The sequence below is a fragment of the Rhipicephalus sanguineus genome, chromosome 11, assembly GCF_013339695.2.
Source record: "Rhipicephalus sanguineus isolate Rsan-2018 chromosome 11, BIME_Rsan_1.4, whole genome shotgun sequence".
NCBI lineage: Eukaryota > Metazoa > Arthropoda > Arachnida > Ixodida > Ixodidae > Rhipicephalus > Rhipicephalus sanguineus.
Genome location: NC_051186.1, coordinates 124970354 through 124992706, shown reverse-complemented (window position 1 = coordinate 124992706; position 22353 = coordinate 124970354). Strand labels below are relative to the sequence as shown.

The window sequence follows — 22353 nt, the reverse complement described above, 5'->3', positions numbered from 1 at the left end:
ATTCTTGCTGTGGTAATCTTGCTTTCATGGAATCCTGATGTAATGCGTATTTTCGGAATCTAGATGCAGTAATAAAGTCTGTATCTGGTACAATGTACATTGCAGGGCCATCTAGGGACCACCGCGCGAGAACATCCGCCATCTCGTTTAAAAATATGCCACGGTGACCTGGCACCCATACCAACTGAACTGTGCTTAAGTTTTTAGGAAATAATGACACGAACAAATTTAAGGAGGAGGACTCGGAAGGAGAAGCTGAAGTGAGAGCACTACATACAGATTTCGAATCAGTGAATATTACAGCTGACGACTCATTTGCTGAAAGCTTGCGAAGGGCTAAAAGAATTGCTAAGAGCTCTGCTTCAAATATTGGAGTATAATCCGGCAGTCGCAGTGAGAATGACCAAGATAGAGCCTCTGAGAAAATACCTACTCCCGCTTTCTCTTCACGCATGGATGCATCAGTAGCAATTACGTTAAAAATTCCCAACTGACCTAAATGGTCTTCTAGCAAGCCTCTCAGATATCTAGAGGGAAGAAATTTAGAATTGGATGGGAATATATCATCGAATTCAATTTTTGTCTTAGCCAATGAGAAATCATTTGAAACAATGTTGCGTATATTCACCTTTAAAGGATCTAGCTGCTCCTGCACAAACAATACTTGCGGCTTATGTATCCGAGACCATGGCTCATTAAAAAATGATCTCGATTCAGAAATGAATACAAACTTTAAACGTCTTAGAGAAGATGCGTAAATTTTTACATACGTTTTGACTGTAAGAATGCGGAATCTGGAAGTCAGAGTAGGTACTCGGACTTCTTGATATAGAACACTGTTCGCTGTAAATTTCGAAACCCATAGACAACTACGAAGAGCCTCGCGCTCTAAAAGAAGCAGGGGATTAATTTTGTATGCTGGCCCCCCAGAAAATAACACGCAACCAAATTCTAGAATCAGGCGAACATACATACGGTAAATCATAAGGAGATTGTCCCTGCGTAACCCAGTGGGGTGACGACCAAGTTTACGAAGCATTCCAATATTGCGAGTTGCCTTCGATTTAATATGCTCAATGTGATGTAGCCAAGTTAGTTTTTCGTCATAAAACACCCCCAAATACTTAACGCAGTCTTTTTGGGGAGTTATTTCTTGACGGTACTGTAGTGAAATGCTAATTGGAGCATTCCATGACGTCTACTGCGCTAGGGGATCGTCTTCTTTATCTTCTACTCTACTGCTTCGATTTCATGCTTTTGGAAATACGGATTGAGAGCCACGCGAACGCTGTGTTTTTTTTTCTTTTTGTTAATCGTGCGAACGCGCAGCACGCGCGCCTCGTGAATAGTGATGCATAACTATCAGTAAATTGACTATCGATAGTATCGATAGTTGTTTTGAAACTGTCGATAGTGTAAACAAAGTATCGATAGTGCTACTATCGACAAACTATCGATAGTGCAATCGGTAGTACAGTCGTTAATATTATTATAGCGATATTACTATATTACTGCCACGCATGTTTATTGCTTTGTTTTGACATTTCGGGTTTCACCCAGAAAGACTGTTAGCAACTTTGACACAGACCACGCCGTAATGTGTGAGAAGGTTCACAATTGTTTGAGGTTATTCTTTTAAGATAACGTGCCGGACGTGAATAGTCAAGTTTATTCGAGAGCTTACGCTAGCACCAGCGATAACGCTGGAAGTTTTGGTGACTGATGTATAGAGGACGACGCGTTCCACCGATGATCAGATTACTCAACGGCTGACGACTGCTCTCGCCGCTATCAGTGCGCAGCATATATCGCTTGTATTTTGAGTTTTGATATTCTGGACACAAGTTCGCCCAAATAAAGAGCTTCGTATTTCCCAGTCTTGCTGCAGCATTCTTCACCGTCACAACCACGTGACAATACTATCCATAGTGGTGTGAATAATGATGCGGTTGCTGGCCGGACATATTGCCAAAATATTTGCGATAACCTACTACCAGCTTCGCCTAATTTATGAGCAATTTTTGGCAGAGAAATTAATTATTTCCGCAGTCAAAATGGCGGAATATGTCCATCAATAAATTCGTATCCAAAAGCAACCAGTTACACCTTACAATTAACTTCTTGGTATTTTTTATTTGAAATCATAAAATGCAATATCAATTTGAAGCCGCGCAGTCCTACCACATGTAAAGGCTTCCTTTCCGCTACAGCTGAACAGTTTGGTTTTGTGATCATCTGCCAGCAAAGCACTCTGGTGAAGAACGCAATGATGTCAACTTTCTTGCCCTTCAGCCTGCTCCTCCGGCTCCACTATGTACCATGCGCGCGGTAAACCAAGTGTATTCTGCAGTGAGTGCGCGCTGTTGATTTTATACTATCGATAGTACCATCGAATTCTTTACTATCAATAGCGCTATTGATAGTATTTTTCACCATCGATAGTTCGATAGTGACTCAACTGTCGATAGTATCGATAGTACCATCGATAGTTCTGCATCACTACTCGTGAATCGAGGCGCACGTGTAGCCATGTCACTTCAGGCCGAGACACGTGAGCGCCGCTTCTTTTATGTTTGCTCACGCAAACGCCGCAAGGACGAAGTAGCTACGCCGTGTTTTTTGAAAAGCATTAGCACATAGAAACCTCCCGACAAATCGTTCTCGTTTTAAGTGTTCACATATGTAAGCGTATACGATTGCTCTAGCATTCCGATCCTTTGAAAATGCTGCGTTGTAGGGAACCTGCGACATTACGCTCATGATGCCTTTTTACTGCTGCTTTATATTTCTGAACAATTTCTCCGTAGGCTCAAAAGCCGCTGCTATGTCTTGTACTAAAATCTCTGTAAGGAATGGAACATTTTACGTCGAGCTACAAAACACCGTAATGGCAGCCACTATACCGTGCTCGAACATGCCTAATTTGTTGGGTGGCAGCGCAGCTTCATGAAAATGTAGCTAAACTGGTTGTAGTAAACAGGGGGAGACGTTTCATTCACACTTTCAAACCTTCAATGTTTCAATTTATGCGTGGTTTCATAGATGCGGTCCATCGGGAGCGTTGTACGCCTGCACTTGACGAGATAGCGCACGGATTATTGCTTAACGCCACCGAGCAACAAGACTTTTATTGCGATAGCAATTATATGGACAGTCTCGGCTGGCTTTTGCCGTCGCCGTCGCCGCCGTCATGTACCGTATATGTATAAGCATATTTATATATAAATGTCCCAAAGAAAAATAATTGAGAAAAATGCTTCCGAAGCGCGAAATCGAACCAGCGATCTCACTCACCGCAGCGGGTGGCGCTAACCACTACGCCACAAAGCGCAGATACTTCAGGTAGCTAACGGCGAGCGTTATACACACACCCTTTACCGCTGGCAGGACTCATTGACGGCAGGCGCTTACAAGCGTTTCTCCATTCCCAGCGACATGGCGCGATGAGCGCAACGGGCGCATTTAAAAGTCATCGGCCAGCTCGCTCGCTTCTTCTAATATTTGCACAGGGAGAACCTTGCCCTTCCGCTGTCTGCTCGCGCGGTAGTTGCTACCGGGGGGCAGATGTTATGTTTCTGCAGCGGAGCAGCGCGTCCATTATAGACCGCTTTTGTTAATATCGCATTCATTGCTTCGCCTTCTCGGCGAAACTGACTTTTTTTCAGCTATGGTCATCGATGAAACACGAGCGCTTGGCTTCGCGCAAAACCCCAGGACGTCTGCTGCAACGCGGCAGCGTGTAAGCGCTGTAGCGGACGCCCGGAACCGGAAGCTGAGATGAAGCGAAAATACATTCGCTACCATCGTATACCCTCGATGCTAGACGCTTCGCGTGCTGCCTTGCTATCACCTGCGCGCGCTTCTTTTTTTCCTTGTCATTCCATCGGCTTTCAAGTTGCCTTCTTGCCCTCAAAAATGGCGAGTAAGTTAAATTCGTACCATTGCTATCGTATGCCCTCAAGATGCGAGAATTCTTGGCTAAGAAAGTACGTAGGCAAGAGAAAGTTTTGTGAATTCGGCCCCAGATGTATTAAATGCAAAGCCTTTCATAGCGAACCAAAGGTACTTTGAAAGCATCTATCTATCTATCTATCTATCTATCTATCTATCTATCTATCTATCTATCTATCTATCTATCTATCTATCTATCTATCTATCTATCTATCTATCTATCTATCTATCTTAAAATATTTAGCCTGTTCCAGCGCGCACCTGTCCTAACTAAGGCTTTGAAACACTTTGGTCAGGCTAACTTTACATTTTCGTCTTATACGAACGCCAACAAATTAGTTACTCATATGCCTTTAGGCAATATTGTCTTGAAGTAGTTTTAAGTGAATTATAAATCACAGATTCCGGAGTCGTACGCTAAAAATCCTGTTGCGCCAGATGCACAGAAATGCTGCCCTCGATGGTACGCTGTTCACATGCTTACTTGTATGAGCCGTTTTTCAATCATTGATGATATCTCGATCATGGGCTTGTCAGCGATCGGCTGTTTCTGATATTAGAATCTGATCTTTTATCAAGGTGACTTGCCATTTCATGTTGCCGCATATTATTGTTGCCTGGATATGAACCATCGTTGTTGCTTGTAGCAGCTGAAGCGTTGCTGCAGGCAACAATTCAGTTGTAATGAGTAAGTACGTGGATGAAGGTCTTATTCCCGGCATAGAGGAAAGAACCAAGACATAGGAGGTGGCATTGCGCAAAGCGATACAAACAAAAAAATACAGATAGAAAAATGTAGTACGTGGGGCATGCAGATGATAAGCTTCGCTTCCCTCATTTTCGCGATATGGTGAAAGCTCCTCAAGATTTCGTTTTCACCATTTCTCAAACATGTTTGAATACACTTTTTGTCTACAGAATAGCGAACACGGACGCTTTCCCTTATAATGCCCAATGTATATTGCCTAATGAAATTGTTTTATACCTTTCATATATTTTGCGCAGTACCTTGTGCTGTTGATAACGGCGATCATCATTGAACTGCAGTCATGATCACACAGAACATAAATGGAATGAGCGTCACAGCTCTCACTGTACAACCATTTTCGATATTCATAAATTTTCATGTCGATCGTTATTCTGGAAGCATTACCAGAAATATTGCTGGTATTGGAAATGATGTAGCCAACGAGCTTTATTTCCTAGCTGCTGTTCTGCTAAATATTTGCGGTGTTGACTGCATGTTAAATCGCAAATACCGAAAGGGTAACTTTGCCGAAATTGACTTTTGATGTCTCTTCAGTAGTCTACATAAATGAATGCTGAAACATATACCAATGTACGTAATCTACAAAGGAAGTGGTGAGTAATAAACGAAATGTCGTTAAAGAACAGGCAACTAGAATGCCTTTCTGAAATGCCATGCATGCATTTTGCGCATGCTCCTTGATGGTATTCTTAAGACCGGCGTTCCAGTCGTTCGTTTACAAGTATAGACTGTTGAAGCTAAGTAGCGGACTATTTCCTAAACTCTTGGGCCATCGTATTACAATCTTCGTAAATAACGAGATACAATTGTAAGTATAAACGTCTTTGTAAGAGTCAGACAACCATTTTGTACACAGTAATCTTGTACTGCATGCAACAAATGCAGCTTTTTATTTGGGCAGCTCTGCTGTTAAAGCGAAGTTCCCGAAGCATAATCGCCGAAGATGTTCATACACGATGTATCGGAAGCCATGGCTGCTTCATTTAATAAATTTTTTCCGTGTGTTTCATAGAAGTATGTAGAAACTCATGACAGCTTGCCTCTCATGAGTAAAGGCAGATTGAGCAATAATCATGAGCAATGCAAGATTTTTTTTCAAGTTGCTTTTGTCTATACGTAATCATTATATGCTCCAACCTCAGATATGCGCTTGCGAACATACGTTTAGGGATAGATGACTACTAAAGAAGCCTTAATTGCAAGCTTCACAAGTTGGTGAAAGTAAACGAAAACTCTATGATGCGGCTACCGAAGAAAACTGGTTCATACATTGAAGGTAGTACTCACATGCGTTTATTGTTTTCGGGTCTCCAGTGGTCTGGTCTTCTGTGGAATTTTCATGCATCATGCTTCTCCTCCGGTTACGGCTGAGTAGACATGCATACCTCTGCGCCGCTTAACTTAGTGCTTCATTTTGACTTTTATGAACGGTGTGTTACATAGACAAACCTTGAGACCGTATTTAATTCATCGTAATAAACACTGCATATATTTTCTTATTGCCCAATATAAAAAGAGAGATATGATTACGCCTCGCATATGTTTTGGCATCGTTTATATACCCGGGTCTCTATATCAATGCTACAACTGTTTTGATCACTACAATACCAGCACCGCGTCCACCTTTGAAATATTTCTTGCGTTGGTGTCTCTTAAATCATGAGGCATTCTTTCTTGCTGTGACCAAAGAGAACCAACACGAAACCGTCAGCATAAAGCCGTTTAGTGGCATGACAACCGAGTGAAACTTTTGCTATCTTCCAGACCACCCTGTTTATAGCCGGTGAGAGTTGTGCGAACAATTGATAAAAACTAAGAAAAATGTGTAAATGGAATGGAATGGCTTAAGCTAAGGGTTGTTTACAATACAGTGGACGATAACGTATGCCATCAAAATAAAATTATGAAAATAAAAATTATGCAGCTTCGCCCTAGTTTTGCCAAGCCTGAAGAAAGAGCGGCGCTGGGTGGCCTTCCTTGTTTCTCTTTATTTCTTTCTTCCTTTTTTTTTCTACAGTTTCCTTGTATCTGTTTTTGTACCTGTTGCTCTCTATTGCTTTCTTTCTATTTCTTTCCGTCTCTCTCTCTTCATTTCTTTCTCTTTCTCGCTCTTTCTATCTTTATTTCTATTTCTACCCTTTCGCTCTCACACTGCTTCTCTAACTCTCTTTATTTGTTTCTTTTTATTTCTTGCTTTGTTCCTGTCTCTTTCTCTTTGTCTCTGTCTGCTTCTTTCTCTCTGTTTCTCTTTAGTTCTTTCTTTCTCTGCGGGTCCTGCTATCTGTGTTTTCTCTATTTTTCTTTGTTTCTCATTATTTATCTCTTTCTCTCTCGTTTGGTCTTGCTCTCTGTTTTTTTTCTCTCTTTTACGTGTCTGTTTCTTTCTCTTTTTCTCTATTTCTATGTCAGTCTCTGTCTTTTCAATTTTTCAATTCAATTTGAAATTTTTTTTATTGTTGTCTTGTACAATAAACAAGAAACAAAAGGATGTTGGGGCTAACAGTGCCTGACAGAGGACCCAACACCCTTGTACATAGTTCGTACAGCAAAATAAATAAAAACTACAGCTTTCGCGGCATTCAGACCATCATGAACAAAAGAAGCAACAGAGAAAAGATATCTGACAAAAAATGTCATATTCTGACTCACTATACAAATCTTGTACATAACATACTAAACAACAATCCCTCAGGGAGGAATTAGACTAGAACATTAGAGACATGTGATACATAAAATTTTTATAGTTTATACAATACATGCAGTACAAAAATTCCAACGCCTGACTACTATCTTCATTCTATCGGTTTATGTCTACTTTCTATCGTTTTTATGACTTTATTCTGTTTGTTTTTCTCTATATTACATGTATTTTTTTCTGTCCCTTTCTTTCTCTGTCTCGCTCTTTTCCATCTCTTTCTCACGTCCTCTTTCGCTTTTTCTTTCTTTCTCTCTCGTTCTTTCTCTCTCTCTCTCTCTTTCACGTGCTTCACGCGCTCCACTTCGCCGAGCAGTTTGCTTAAGGCTCGAACCTGCTGTACTCGGTAGTAGGGCTTGCCGAATTCATGTAGCGCTTACCCACCTGTAGTTTTCTGCGAACATCAATGTTTTTATGGGCAGCCTAACAGGCTCCTCTATTAAAAATAAAACATAGTTAATACAAACGCGTATAAACATGTTAAAACACTGGCTGTGCAAACACGGGCGCAAGAGTGAAGACTAGCCGCGCAGTCTTTTAGCATGAATGCACACCAACTAGCTCAGCTGTCTGTTATTCTAAGTCGTATAAACGCTTCAGTAAACTGGAGCGCTATTGTATTTGCGGTTCAAGTGACGAAGTATACTGTAACGCAGAAGTCTTAAATGCAAAACTGAACAAGAAAAGCGGCCGTAGGCGTCAGGAAAAACCACCCAAAAGTCACGTAAATATTAATAACGGCTTAATGGCGTAATCATCACGTGATGTCAAGTGATGAGATGATGCAACATAAGATGATGCCACGTGAACACACGAAATCAACCCATGGTCAAAGATATGTGTACCCAGGAAGCAGCGTAAAACCATGTGACGTGCAGAAAGCCTGCAATGCCTCCGTTCCTAGAAGCAATGCAAAACCACATTCTAGGTACGGAAAGCTTCCAGGGAGCATGGATCAATATATTGGCTGAGAAGAAAATGAAGGTGGCTTACACTGAATCCCAAGATTGACAACGCAGTCAGTGAGAGTGTCACTCTCAGACCTCCTAAGCCTTGCATTAGCGTCGCTTTCCTTTTTTTTTCGCTTAGAATCAACATTAAAGATATTTAGCTTTTTGGTGCGCACCCGCCCTAACGATAAACCTTGGAGCACCTTTGGTCAAGTTAAAACTCTATTTTCGTCTCATTACCAACGACGTCGAATTAGCTACGCCTGTAGCCTTTAGAGAATAATATATTGATTTTTTTAAAGCGCCCCTATTGCAAAAACCAGCGCCGTTCCAGTACCCCCAGCGTGATACCAGTACGTTTTCTGGCGCTGGAGTGCACTGGGAACGCTGGTATACGCTCGAATTCACTGGGACTCCGGCGAAAGCACTGGGAAAGAGCTGGGTCGCACTGGTAGAGCCACTGGCTTTGCCGCTGTGACGCTGGCGCTCACTGGGAAGCGCTGGAGGCGCTGGAATTCTCACTGGCGTGCGCTGGCACATACTGGAGCCTGCACTGTTCTGCCAGTGCCGCGCGCTGCTTTCAGTATCGTGCGCGGCAGAATGCTTTGGTATCGTTGAATATCGAATGTCTGATTGGATGGTACCGATAGATGCTATCCTAACGGGTCTCAAACATGTGTCACAAATTCTAGTTTGGCAGAGAAAGACGAGGAGATGCGCATTATTTTCATGATATACGTGATAAGTGAAATCACGATCACTTTTAATGTTTCCCTGTCGAATGTGAAGAAAAATATGTTAATAACCCAAAGCAGCCAACACTGACCATTTTGCCTTCTACCACGCTTTTTTTTATTCATGCAGTGCCAATAACGTCGTTAATTTTTGCGGAGCACGTAGCAGCAATGAATACACAATTTGTGCATGCCGATCATATATATCAGTTTTGCATCCGCGATGTGTTGCGGTTATGACTTCATATTGTAATGTTTCTAAGTCTGGAGGCGTTGGTCTGAACATACAGAGCAAATCGTTACATCGCCGTGCGGTTGGCAAGAAGTAAATGAGCTCTGGCTTCGCGAGCCCTCCCAACGGAGGCCTAAAAAAGCAGCCCTCGTTCGATATCGCCACACCAGAAACGCATCTCGGGCAATTCTTGCACTTCCACTTACTTCAGCTATACGTTAGGTATCATTTAAAAAGGTTTCGAGGCTAAAATGCAGAAACTTCAACCATCGCAACTCATCTGCGCCGAGATCGGTCCTACCCAGTGCGGCTCCCAGCGAGCGTTAGGCCTAGCGTACCGGCCGAGTCCGTCTGTATGCCACCGGCGCTTCTTGGTTTAAGTACACGCAATTCCAACGTGTAAGATTTACTGTAAAGTATAGTCTGGACATTCGTTAACCTAAATTAACCATTTTTTCTTGTGTACGGTGTTCGCACAAGGAGCGATGACCATCGATGCGACGCGCTTTAAGCAACGAACGTAGGCTCACCGAAAGCAGCCGGCCGCACTCGCCGGTACTTCTCTGACTCATACGTCAGAACACATACCTGTCAACTGGTACGCGTTAGTGAACTAACACACCGGCATCTTTTTTCAACTAAATGTATTTGTTTTTGCTGAGCGGTTTTATAGTGGTAGGTATCGATAGAACTGCAAGTCAGAATACAGACACGCCCGCCCCGCAGTGATATCGTCGCTCGCGCGAGAAAACTACTCACTATGAATTCATGTAGGCGCGTGTTTATCGAACGAGTCATCATAAAGCTTCTGTACATGTTCATCATTAGCAAGGGCGAGAAACGGCTATCAAAAATCGGCAGTAACAGCCGTCAATCTGTACCCGGCTCCTCAATCCATTTGATAATTTTCGGAGTTAAAAAGGGAATTCTTAAAGAAACCTAGTGCTCTTCCCATTTTGGGCATTTCATTCGTTGCCGGCCACCCTCTGTTCGTGTCTAATAAAGAAGCAAGCGTGATCTGGAAAGGAAGATCGCGTCTTCCTTGAATGCAGGACACCGAAATATGAAACGAAACGCTTTCTTACTGCATTAACTAGCCCTTTTACAGCGCTATTAACGTGTTTCAGCGTGGCGCAGTGGTATTGTACTCGCTTGGAGATTGAGAGGTGGCGAGTTCGAATCCTCGTGGTGGAGCTTTGTTTTTTTTTTTTTTTTTTCGTACGGTTTTTTTTTTATTGCACTAATGTTTTCTATATGACTTTTTTTAGTAATATATTTATGTAGGGAACGTATGCACCGCTGTTTTAACGCTGTAGAGCCGTTTTGAGCGTGAGTACCCAGCGCCTCCCAGCAAAAAGCCGCTCCAGCGGCCCAGTATCTAGCGCGACGCTGGGCCCATAATCAGGCATGGCACTGGACGCTGGTACCCAGTGGCGCTGGGTTTTGCAATAGGGGCATTATAACTCGCTGATTTCGACGTCGTACGCAAAAACCGGGCGCCCGTGAGCGTGCAGGAATGCGGCCGTCGAAGTTGTGCCGGTCACAGGCGCATTTGTATGCGCTGTTTTCTAATGACGGAAGCTCCCCCGATTGTGGGATTGTCGTCCCACAATCGAGGCCACTATTCATTCCAGGTTGCCACATTTCCTTGTTGCCTCATATCAACGCATGCCCATCGTTCTTGCCTGTAGCAACTGAAGGTTTGCGCTACCAAGCACGCGGATGAAGCTCCTATTCAGCCATAACTAATCATCATCAGTAGCAGCGACAGCATGAAGAAAGCCTGCACATGATTAAATGCACGTAATGCCTTACGGACACGCAGTGGGTACTTCACTAATCTACAGTATGATTAATGATGCCCATGAGGAAGCAAACAGTTGGGAGGGAGCATTGCACAGTGCGACAGAAAGAAAGCAAACAAGCACGAAAGAAAGGAAGAAGGAAAGAAAGAAAGAAAGAAAGAAAGAAAGAAAGAAAGAAAGAAAGTAAGAAAGAAAGAAAGAAAGAAAGAAAGAAAGAAAGAAAAGTAGTACGTCAGACACGCACACGCGAAGCTTCGCTTTCCCCCCTTTTCTCGTAGCCCAAGGGCTCCTGAATTTTTTCATTAGCCCCATTTATCAAGCATGTTTGAAAGATTTGGATGAAGCTTGTGTTTCGCCTTCGAGAGCAGAGTGCGACAGCGACCCGCCACGGCGGTGCAGATGTTACGGCGCTGGACTGCTAACCCGAAGGACCTGGGGTCAAATACCGACCGCGGCGTCTGCGTTTTCGACGGAGGCGAAAATGCTCAAGTTGCGTGTACTTAGATTAAGGTGCTCGTTAAGGAACCCCAGGTGATCGAAATATACGGAGCCCTCGACTACGGCGTCTCTCATAATCATATCGTGGTTTTAGGACATAAAACCACCCACTTTGGTATTCTCGGTTTCTCTGAGCCAATGCCGCTGGCTGTAGCAATCCGAGGTTGCTTCAACGCGATAGTTGAGGAGGGCAAAATCTTTTACCATGACATGAATTTTCGAGCTCCGATGTGTATTATCCACCATGGCGACTTGTAGCCCTTAAAATTCAACTTTCTGTAGAAGGAACTATTTAAAAGCGACAAAGGGTTATGCTAGTCGCGCAGCGACTGCCGTTACACCGGATAACCTTCAGGTATCCTGGTTATATACAAGTTTATGCGGATGGTTCTTGTAAAACAAATTCATCTACGGGTGCCTTCGTTATTCCATAATGGGACCGAATCAAGACATTTAAATTGTTTTACGCGACATCGCCAACTGCAGCATAATTATTTGCAATACTGGCTGCGTTAAGATACAATTATTGATTAACACGAGTGACTAAATGGGTCATCCTGTGCTATTCACAGGCCGCTTTATTGTCAATAATTAAGATTAGTTGCAAAAATTCAGCTTTATTTACGAAGCATTGAAAAAGCTTACAAAATCAGGCGAAGAAAACCACAAAATACTATGCCAGTGGATACCTGGCCACTGCGATACCCCTGGAACCAGGCCCGTAGCCAGGAATTCTTTCCGTGGGGGGGGGGGCACACTTGCTGAAAACCTTGATTATTTGAGAAAAACACCTATATTTATAATTATGTTTGGTAAAAACACCTATTTCACCAAACTTTCGGGGGGCGGGGGCCGGGCCTCTAGGCCTCCCCCCCCCTGTCTACGAGCCAGCCTGGCCCTGTTGCAGGGGATGAAGCAGCTGGACGAGTACCTAGTAAACATAATACGTCGGGAGTACCTATAACAAAAAGCGCATTAGAGCACTTACTCCGAGAGATATCAGCTCGTAGTTGCAAAGCGACATCGTTCGATGAAAACTCGAGATATTCAGACCAATTTCGCACTGATCCTACTCTTGAATTCCGGATTCCTTCAACGTTAAAAGGAAGCAGGGCCTTTGAACACTGGTGCACCGCCTTCGGCTGGTTACCATGTACACGAAAAATTTTAACACAAAACATCACCAGCAGAGAGACAAGAATGCGCATGTGGTGTTGTGCCAGAGCATCTGCGATCAGGCAACGGGAAGAGGAGCCAGCACCTGTATGCTGTGTGCCAGAGCACCTGCCTGGAGAGGACACGTCACAATGGACTGATACCTGATTTAAGGCCGTGCTGGTCCGTTGTTAGAGAGTAGCCCCAGCTGACTTGGTCGTTGCTGGCAGGCTCTGTATTGGCATAAATGCTATACCTGCTATAAACGTTGTTACTGTTTTGTAAACGTTCGCCTCCTTGTACCGGTCCTAAGCGATAGTCCGATCTTCGGCTACATCGGCTTGCCAGCCTCCCGGCTTATAACGACACGCAACCCCCATTCATAACAGTGGTGGTAGTGATGGGATCTCCAGCTGCGCACCAGAGGGACCTACCCCTATTTCCTAACAGGACACGTGGATGAAGATGCAGAGCATATTTGATTACAATATCCGTGAAATCGGACGAAAAACATCAGCCTGACCATGTAGCGCTTTGCGGCTCTTCAAGCGCGACCTTATTCAGCGCCCCAGACTGCACCTTTTCAATTTGAATGCTGGTATATGACTGGACGTTGTGTAGTGTTATTGACATCATACACGATGTTCCTGTAACTGCATGTTATGTGAACGATGGTGTTATGTGACGGGACTACATTTTGTGTTTTTTTTTCGTGTTGTCATATGAACAGGACTTATGTGAATTCTGTCGCACGTTCTTTTATGCAATTCTTTTATTGTACGTAATTCTGTCGCGCGTTCATTTCTGCTTTTTCATTGCTGTGATTTTCACATATCCTATCATCCGGGAGAAAGGATTGCCGGTGCTATACAAAGTCGCCAACATCTCCAAAACATCCTATAATAAAAATTCGGCAGATCCCACGTACCGTGGGATCGATGTTATGCGAAGCATGCGGTGGGTAGGTGACTGTGGCGTAACTTTTTTTACTGAGCGACACGTTAAAAAATGGCGCTAAATATATGTATAAATTTTACATACACACATATATATGTTGAAGAGCCGCATATGTGTTATATAGCCAGTTGTTTACGGTTGGGTAACGCTGCCAATGGAAACGTGGGTATTACCAACACCAGAAGCGGTAAGCTGATATGTAGTGCTTATACGTGTCCCGAAAACGCACGCACGTTTCACGAACCCGTGTGCATGTGTGCAAGAAGTTCTTGATAGTTCTTGAACAAGGGCATCATCACCGTGATGAGTGAGCACCAGCAGCTGGTCAAGACTTAATATAGGATCCTGTCGTGATCGTGGTGACGAGGGGTCCATGTGTAGTGAAGTATGTCGTATAGTAGAGCTGTTGAAATTCGTGGATGCCTCGGTGATTTCGTCGACAGATTGTCTGTCGACAGAGCCGGCGACATGTCGGAACCTGAAGCCACCCTTCGCGTTGGTGAGGTATAGGCCGTCGAGGGTAGTAGGCCTGGATAGTGCTACGTAGACCAACATCAGTGGATGGTGTTTGTCGTATTCGTAGACTACCTGGGCGTATGTGGTCTACGTAGCCTAGTCCACAAAGCGGCTGGCGATCAATCTGGCATCATCCTCGGTCAGCATGGGGCCATCGCCCAGCCTCGTAAGAAATTAAGAGGACACTGCGTCGTTCTGGTGGACGAAGTGCACTTTACGGTGCGGTGATGTGGATATCATATGTAACTTTCGTTAATGTATTCCTCCGGGGTCGAGCAGTGCTTCAATATAGCTTGCTGAATCATAGGAATACAAACGTAATGTTTATTAGACTGCTATAAAAGCGGAGCCAACACTGGAACTACAGACGTTAATCTCATATTACGACTGTATCGTAGGAGTACACATCGTAGGAGTACCATGTAGTGTTGATTGCTTTCTTGTAAAATTAGATAGCCAGCACCACAACCACAATTGACGTTGCACCGATATTGCGCCTGCGTAGTCTGTTTTTCCAAACCAGTTTATAGACCTGGCGTGGCTCAGTGGTATAATACCTGATTGCCACGCAGAATGCTTGGGTTCGATTCCTGCTGTGATCCTAATTTTTATTCTTTCCATTTTTTGAGTCAACGCTGCCGATGTTGGTTTTCCTGAACCGTCTAGCATTTAAGTTACCAATGTCTGTTCTCACCGTTCCTGGGTAGATATAAACTGTCTATCACCTGTGGCCCATACCCGTACACCGCGGCCCGTGGTCAACGGATATGTGCCACACGTGTCTAGTGGAAAGGGTTTGAGGACGTACGCGACAAGATTTTAACGTTATTCATGTCATGACCCGGCAATCATATTCGTCAAATCCTCTTACCCTCCCATGCAAATTTTGGTCTACACCAAGTTAAGGAGGCCATCATGAGAGCACCCAGACGTAGACGGCTAGATAGATAGATAGGTAGATAGATAGATAGATACGTAGATAGAAACGCCCAAAGTGTCAGAGGTTCGCTAAGAAATGCTTCGCATTTAAAAACCCAACAATTATTACTACACTGTGATAGCGTAATTGGTCCCCGTTGGCGTCGCCCTCTTATTCGCTAGCCAGGTTTTGCTTCTCTGTGAACCGCAACCGTGTCGCAAGGTAGCAAAGTTTACGCCATTTCAAAGTGAAGTGACGCAACGCAGTAGCGACAAGAAACTGAACCGTTTATTGCTTGGCACTGGGCCTTTTTATCCTGAAACCCACGTGAGTCTAGAACACGAGCTGTGGTCGATTACATCGTGACTTGCTGACAGGTGATAAGGAACTCGGGCCGGTGAGTGCGTTTTATCGACGACGCTGCACTCCTTCCCCCTTCGAAAGCCCAGTCGTTCCGGAGGGCGTCTTGTTCGCGTTGATCGGCGGAGTTGAGTTGGAACTGCCTCCGGCGCCCACGTTTCTTGAGTCGAGCCGGGCGACCGAGGGGCCGCTGGACTGAAGTTCAGCGTTGCACTTGCTTCTCGAGCGTCTGCGTCGGGCTGTGGTTCCGCTAAGCTGGAGCCGAGCCTTGATTCCTTTTAGGGGCGAAGCTCCTTAAGGCGGCACCCGTTCGTCCCTCGTAGTCGTCGTGGTCGTAGTAGTGAGTAACAAGTCTTACGCTTTGACCTCCAAGGTGGTGCCGGTGGGAGATTTCTCCTGTGCGTTGTTGAACAATAAAAAATTCGCAGCGTGCGCGTTAACTAAAAGCCGAATTCTTCTGTCTCTCATTCCCCATTAGCAGCCATTGGCATGTTCCAGTAGGAAACGTTAGTAGAAGTAGAAGTGTAAGTGTTAGCTAAAAGCCGACTTCTTCTGTTTCTCATTGCCATTAGCAGCCATTGTTTACCTCCAAGGTAGTGCCTGGCGAGATTTCTCCTGTGCGTGATTAAACAATAAAAATTTTGTTCAAAACGCCGTTGATTGATGAAATAAACCAACGAAAGACGCCAGATGTTTTGTAAAAGCAGAACGAAAGAACGCCAGATGTTTTTCTTAAAGTGTAGTAGTAGTAGTTGTATGTAGCCACCTCGCCCGATCGTCAACGGGCGAGGTGGACCGGCAACGGCGCGAGGACCCTGCCGTACGAGAGTTAAATCACACTAAAAGACATACTTTGCGGGCGATACACTCTAGTGAGCTTTCAACTTTTCGTCTTAATGTACATGATAAAGAAATTATTTCTACGAAAAACGCAAGGCACACGTTGAGCAATATGTTTGGTTTTGGGACGCTAAATGGAACCATGAGGCGATGCGAAACCGGAGCACTTGCACGATCGCGTTCCGTTGGGCATGCTACCGACCTCGCGTCGTGGAACGCGCGTCCTGTCTTCCCTCTAGCCTTGCCTTTCATTCGCACAGGGCGAGCGGGGAATGCGGTCGCTCTTGGCGCTCTTTCGCTCGGGAGCGGACTTCTTCCTTGCATTTCACCGATCACAAGTGATAATGAAGGGACCACGTAAACCAACAGTACAATAAAAGTTTGATGTTTAATATATACACGATGTTTCACACTCTTTATATTATGTACTGGGCGCATTTCACGGAAGAGTTTCACGGTTTACAGATGATTCCCTCCGTAGCTTCGCCCCACTCATCATCATTCACCCCGTGGATATGCTGTGTTTTTTTTTTCTGGTGTGGCTAACGCCCGCCGTGCCCTCAACTGGTCTACATGACGGCGCTGGGTTCCCAGGGGTGTCTCAACCTTCACCATCCGATTCCCTTCCGTCGCTATCACAGTCCCTAGAAGCCATTTTCGCCCTCGTTGAAAATGGCGGGACCAGACGGGCTTTCCGGGTGGGAACAGTGGTGGTGCTTTGGTCGACGAAGGCCGGATCGTGTCGGCCCCTGCAGGCACCTCGCCTTCTGGAAAGTAGGCGGACAGCCTTGTCCGGGGCTCGAATCCCAAGAGCAGTTGTGCTGGCGATTTGCCACTCTCGAGGGGTGTAGATCTGTAACGGAAAAGAAAACGAGACAACTTTTCTTGCAGTGTGCCGCGCTTGTTTTTAAATGTGAAGCATTTCTTAGCAAACCTCTGGCACTTTGAGCGTTTCTATCTACGTATCTATCTATCTATCTAGCCGCCTACGTCTGGGTGCTCTCATGATCGCCTCCTTCACTTGGTGTAGACCAAAATTGGCATGGGAGGGTAAGAGGATTTGACGAATATGATTGCCGGGTCATGGCATGAATAACGTTAAAATCCTGCCGCATACGTCGTCAAACCCTTTCCACTAGACACGTGCGGCACATACCCTTTTACCACGGGCCGCGGTGTACGGGTATGCGCCACAGGTGATTGACAGTTTATCTCTACCCAGGAACGGCGACAACAGACATTGGTAACTTAAATGCTAGAGCGTTAAGGAAAACCAACATCGGCAGCGTTGACTCAACAAATGGGAAGAATGAAAATTAGGATCCCAGCAGGAATCGAACCCAAGCATTCTGCGTGGCAATCAGGTATTCTACCACAGAGCCACGCCATGTCTATAAACTCGTTTGGAAAAACAGCCTACGCAGGCGTAATATCGGTGCAACGTCAATTGTGGTTGTGGTGCTGGCTATCTAATTTTACAAGAAAGCAATAAACACTACATGATACTCCTACGATGTGTACTCCTACGATACAGGCGTCGTATCAGATTAACGTCTGTAGTTCTAGTGTTGGCTCCACATTTATAGCAGTCTAATAAACATTACGTTTGTATTCCTATGATTCAGCAAGCTATATTGAAGCATTGCTCGACCCCGAAGGAATATATTATTGAAAGTTACATATGATATCCACATCACCGCACCGTAAAACGCACTTCGTCCACCAGAGCGACGCAGTGTCCTCTTCATTTCTTACGAGGCTGGGCGATGGCCTCATACTGACCGAGGGTGATGCCAGATTGATTGACAGCCGCTTTGTAGACTAGGCTACGTAGGCCACATACGCCCAGGTAGTCTACGAATACGACAAACACCATCCACTGATGTTTGTCTACGTAGCACTATCCAGGTCTACCAGCCTCGACGGCCTATACCTCCACAACGCGAAGGGTGGCTTTAAGTTCCGACTTGTCGCCGACTCTGTCGACAGACGATTTGTCGACAAAATGACCGAGGCATACACGAATTTCAACAGCTCTACTATACCACATACTTAACTACACATGGACCCCTCGTCACCACGACCACGACCGGATCCTATATAACAAGTCATGACCAGCTGCTGGTGCTCACTGATCACGGTGATAATGCCCTTGTTCAAGAACTGTCAAGAGCTTCTTGCACACATGCAGACGTGGATGCGTTCTCGGGACACTTATAAGCACTACATATCAGCTTACCGCTTCTGGTGTTGGTAATACCAACGTTGCCATTGGCAGCGTTGCCCAACCGTAAACAACTGGTATATAACCAGTTGTTTACGGTCATATATAACACATATGCGGCTCTTCAACATATATATGTGTGCGTATAAAATTTATAGAAATCTTTAGCATCATTTTGTAACGTGTCGCTCAGTAAAAAAGTTACGCCACAGTCACCTACTCGCCGCATGCTTCGCATAACATCGACTCCAACGGTACGTGGGATCTGCCGAATTTTTTCTTGAGGCCCTCTTTTATTGTTCGCACCGCCCGCTCCGCTAATCCATTGGACTGTGGGTGGTATGGCGCCGTCCTGACATGGCGTATATTTTCATGCATGAACTTTGCCATCATTGCGCTCGAGAACTGGGGGGCCGTTGTCAGACACCAGACAATGCGGGATACCAAGCCGAGAAAATCTTTTTCTCAGTAACTGAATTGTTGCGTCTGTGGTAGCCGTTTTCAGCGGCGTTGCCTCTATCCACTTCGTTTCCGCGTCAACTAGGACGAAAATTAGGTACCCGTCAACAGGTCCTGCAAAATCCATGTGCACTCGATACCACCGCCTTCCTGTCCTAGGCCACGGGGAAGGTACTTGGGCCGCAGGCATTGACCCCTCCTGCACACATTGGGGACAAGTTTGCACCAACCTTTCAATGTCTTTGTCTAATCCAGGGTACCAGAATAGCGTACGAGCGAGCCTTTTCATGGCGCCAACACCTGGGTGGGTATCGTGTAGCTCGTTGAGTAGGCACTGCCGGGCTGCCTCCGGCACGACCACACGATGACCCCAGTAAACGAGGTCATGGCTCGCGACGAGTTCGTGTCGGCGGGTGAAGTGCGGCTGCAGATGTTGCTGCTGCCCCGCAAGATGCGATGGCCAGCCCTGCTCGATCCATTCCCGGACTTGCCGAAGTGCGCTGTCCTCCTGGGTCAAAGCAATCAATTGGTTAGAAGGAAGGGCACTTGCATCCAAACCTTGCGTATAAAGTACATATTCCATGACTTCTTGACTTCCGCGTTCCTGGTCCCCTGTCAAAGGCAAGCGACTGAGGGCGTCCGCGTTAGTGTTGTGTGTTCCCTTGCGGTATTCCAGATTGTATTGGTAAGCTGATAGAAGAAGCGCCCATCGCTGAATTCGAGCTGCCGCCATCTGCGGAATCGGCTTGTTGGGGTCGAAAAGCCCGGTGAGGGGCTTATGATCTGTCACCAACGTGAAACGGTTGCCGAGCAAGAAATCGCGGAACTTACAAATTCCAAATACCAAGGCCAGCGCTTCTTTCTCGATTTGGGAATAATTGCGTTCTGCTGACGTTAGCGTTCTCGAACGAAATGCTATCGGGTGGTCCACGCCATCAATGCGGTGTGATAATACTGCACCTAAGCCGTCTGCTGACGCATCACATTCCAGCCGCAACTCCTTCTGCGGATCATAGTGGACCAGAAAATTTGCCTTTAACAAGGCGCGCTTTGCTTCCTTGAAGGCTTTTTGATGCTCTTCTTTCCAGTGCCAGCGTTGTCCCTTGACCAGTAACCGATAGAGCGGAGCCAGGATCGTGGCCAAATGAGGCAAAAATTTTGAGTAATAGGTTATGAGCCCCAGAAAGGACTTCAGTTGGCTCACCGATTCTGGCTTTGGTGCAGCTGTTACGGCTTCGAGGTTGTCGCGCAGTGGATGAAGTCCGGTTGCATCAGTCTTGTGCCCCAGAAACTGCACTTCTTTTTCTCGGAACCGACATTTGGCCTTGTTCAGTTGGAGGCCACTGCCGCGAAGTCTCTGGAACACTTGTCGAAGTGTTGACGTGTCCTGTTGCTTCTCGGCGATTATGATGTCGTCCAGGTACACACGTACTCTTGGTAAGTCCCTTAATAACGACTCAATGCGCCGCTGGAACAGTGCGGGAGCCGACGAGATGCCGAAGGCTAGTCGGTTGTACGAGTTCAAGCCCTGGTGCGTGTTGATGACAGTCATTTCCTTCGCTTCTTCATCAAGTGGCAGCTGATTGTAGGCATTTCGCAAATCCAGTGTGGTGAATACTTCTTCCCCGTAGAGCGCGGCAAAAATGTCGTCCACTTTAGGCAAAGGGTACTGCTCCAGGTGAGTAGCCGGATTCATGGTGAGCTTAAAATCGCCACACAGCCTGATGTCCCCATTTTTCTTCACCACAGGTACGACAGGAGCAGCCCATTCGGAAACGCTCACCGGCGACAGGACGCCTTGCTGAACGAGGCGGTTGATTTCGGCTGACACTGCTTTGCGAAGCGCGAACGGCACCGGACGGGCCTTCAAAAACCGCGGCACCGCTCCTTCTTTCTTACAAGTACAGCTTCACGGGCGGGCCTTTGCAGCAGCCAAGTCAATCTTCAAACAAGTCTGCGAACTCTTCCACCAGCTCTTTTAGGTCATCTTCTGCCTGCAGCGCATAGACACTTGGTAGAGCCCTTTCTTCCAAGAGTGACAAGCCCACTTCGCGGAAAGCTTGAATTGTGTTTCTACCGCAGGGTAGTGGTCCATCACAATCGACTACCACGAGCGAACTGTCCACTCGTGTTTTGTCGTGTTCCACACTCATGGAGACTCTGCCTACGACTGGAAGAGGACCGAGGAAGCAAGATAACCGAAGTGGCGTCTTTTCTAGTCTAGGCCACCACTCACGGTTATTCCTAAAGACGTTTTTTGGAATAACGCTGACGGATGACCCCGTGGCGATCAGCATCCGCAGTGTCCTGCCACCCCAGACCAAGTTCCGTTCCATTGGTCGCATTCTTGCCTGGTCAACGTTGTTCTGGGCGGATAGGGCGAAAAGCATTTCTTGTTTACTGTCCTCTCCCTCAGACAGCTCGTTGAGCACGTACGATCCCGCCTGCCGGCCGCCTCGCCGGCGCTGGCACATCCTTGCCAAGTGTCCTTTAGTGCCGCACTTTCGACGCACCTTACCGACATGCTGGCATTCGTGTTCCGAGTGACTTGAGCCGCATCTCCAGCACGAATGGCGTGGTTCTTCCGAGTCGTGCCCGCTGCCTCTCTTTCGCCCGCTGCTACGTCGTCTTTGGACAAGGAGCACGTCACCCGCATCGTTCCTGCCGTCCGTATCTTTCATAGAACGTACGTTCCGGTCAGCTGTTTCTCACGACATTTCGAATTCCTCAGCTTCCTGCAGAGTCAGCTTTCTTTGCGTCAGCAGGAAACGCCTGGCCTCGTCGTCCCGGATACCGCAGATTATGCGGTCACGCAACATTCTGTCCAGAAAGCTGCCGAAGTTGCAGTCTTTTGCAAGGCGGCGCAAGTCCGCCACAAAATCTTTGACCGCCTCATTGTCTCCTTGCCTCCGCACAAAAAATGCGTGACTTGCCGCAGTCTCGTTCACTTGCGGGCTGTAGTGTTCTTCTAACACCTTTACCCCATCTTCGTACGTTAGGCTGTTGACGGGCGTCGACGGACATCGCCCCTGCAGGACTCGAACCACGCTGTCACTGAGCGATGCTACCAAAAGTGCTCGACGCTTCGAAGAATCCGTGATATCGTTGCCTTCGAAGTATGCCTCGAGACGCACGCGGTAGGCACCCCAACTGCTTGCTGTCTCGTCGAACTCCGGCGGCCTCCATCCCATCTTCGTCGCCACTGAAGTGACGCAACGCAGTAGCGACAAGAAACTGAACCGTTTATTGCTTGGCACTGGGCCTTTTTATCCTGAAACCCACGTGAGTC

General features: G+C 46.1%; 1 protein-coding gene across 1 annotated transcript; it reads right to left on the bottom strand.

Annotated features, from left to right (window-relative positions):
* Nucleotides 1-12868: 12868 nt before the first annotated feature.
* Nucleotides 12869-20906, bottom strand: LOC119375361 (uncharacterized). The gene is made up of 4 exons (XM_049411251.1): nucleotides 20270-20906; nucleotides 19475-19594; nucleotides 16901-17237; nucleotides 12869-12922 (listed from the first exon to the last, which is right to left on the bottom strand). Exons 1-4 carry the CDS (start codon nucleotides 20758-20760, stop codon nucleotides 12869-12871), a joined length of 1002 nt encoding a protein of 333 aa, XP_049267208.1. The 5' UTR covers nucleotides 20761-20906.
* Nucleotides 20907-22353: the final 1447 nt, after the last annotated feature.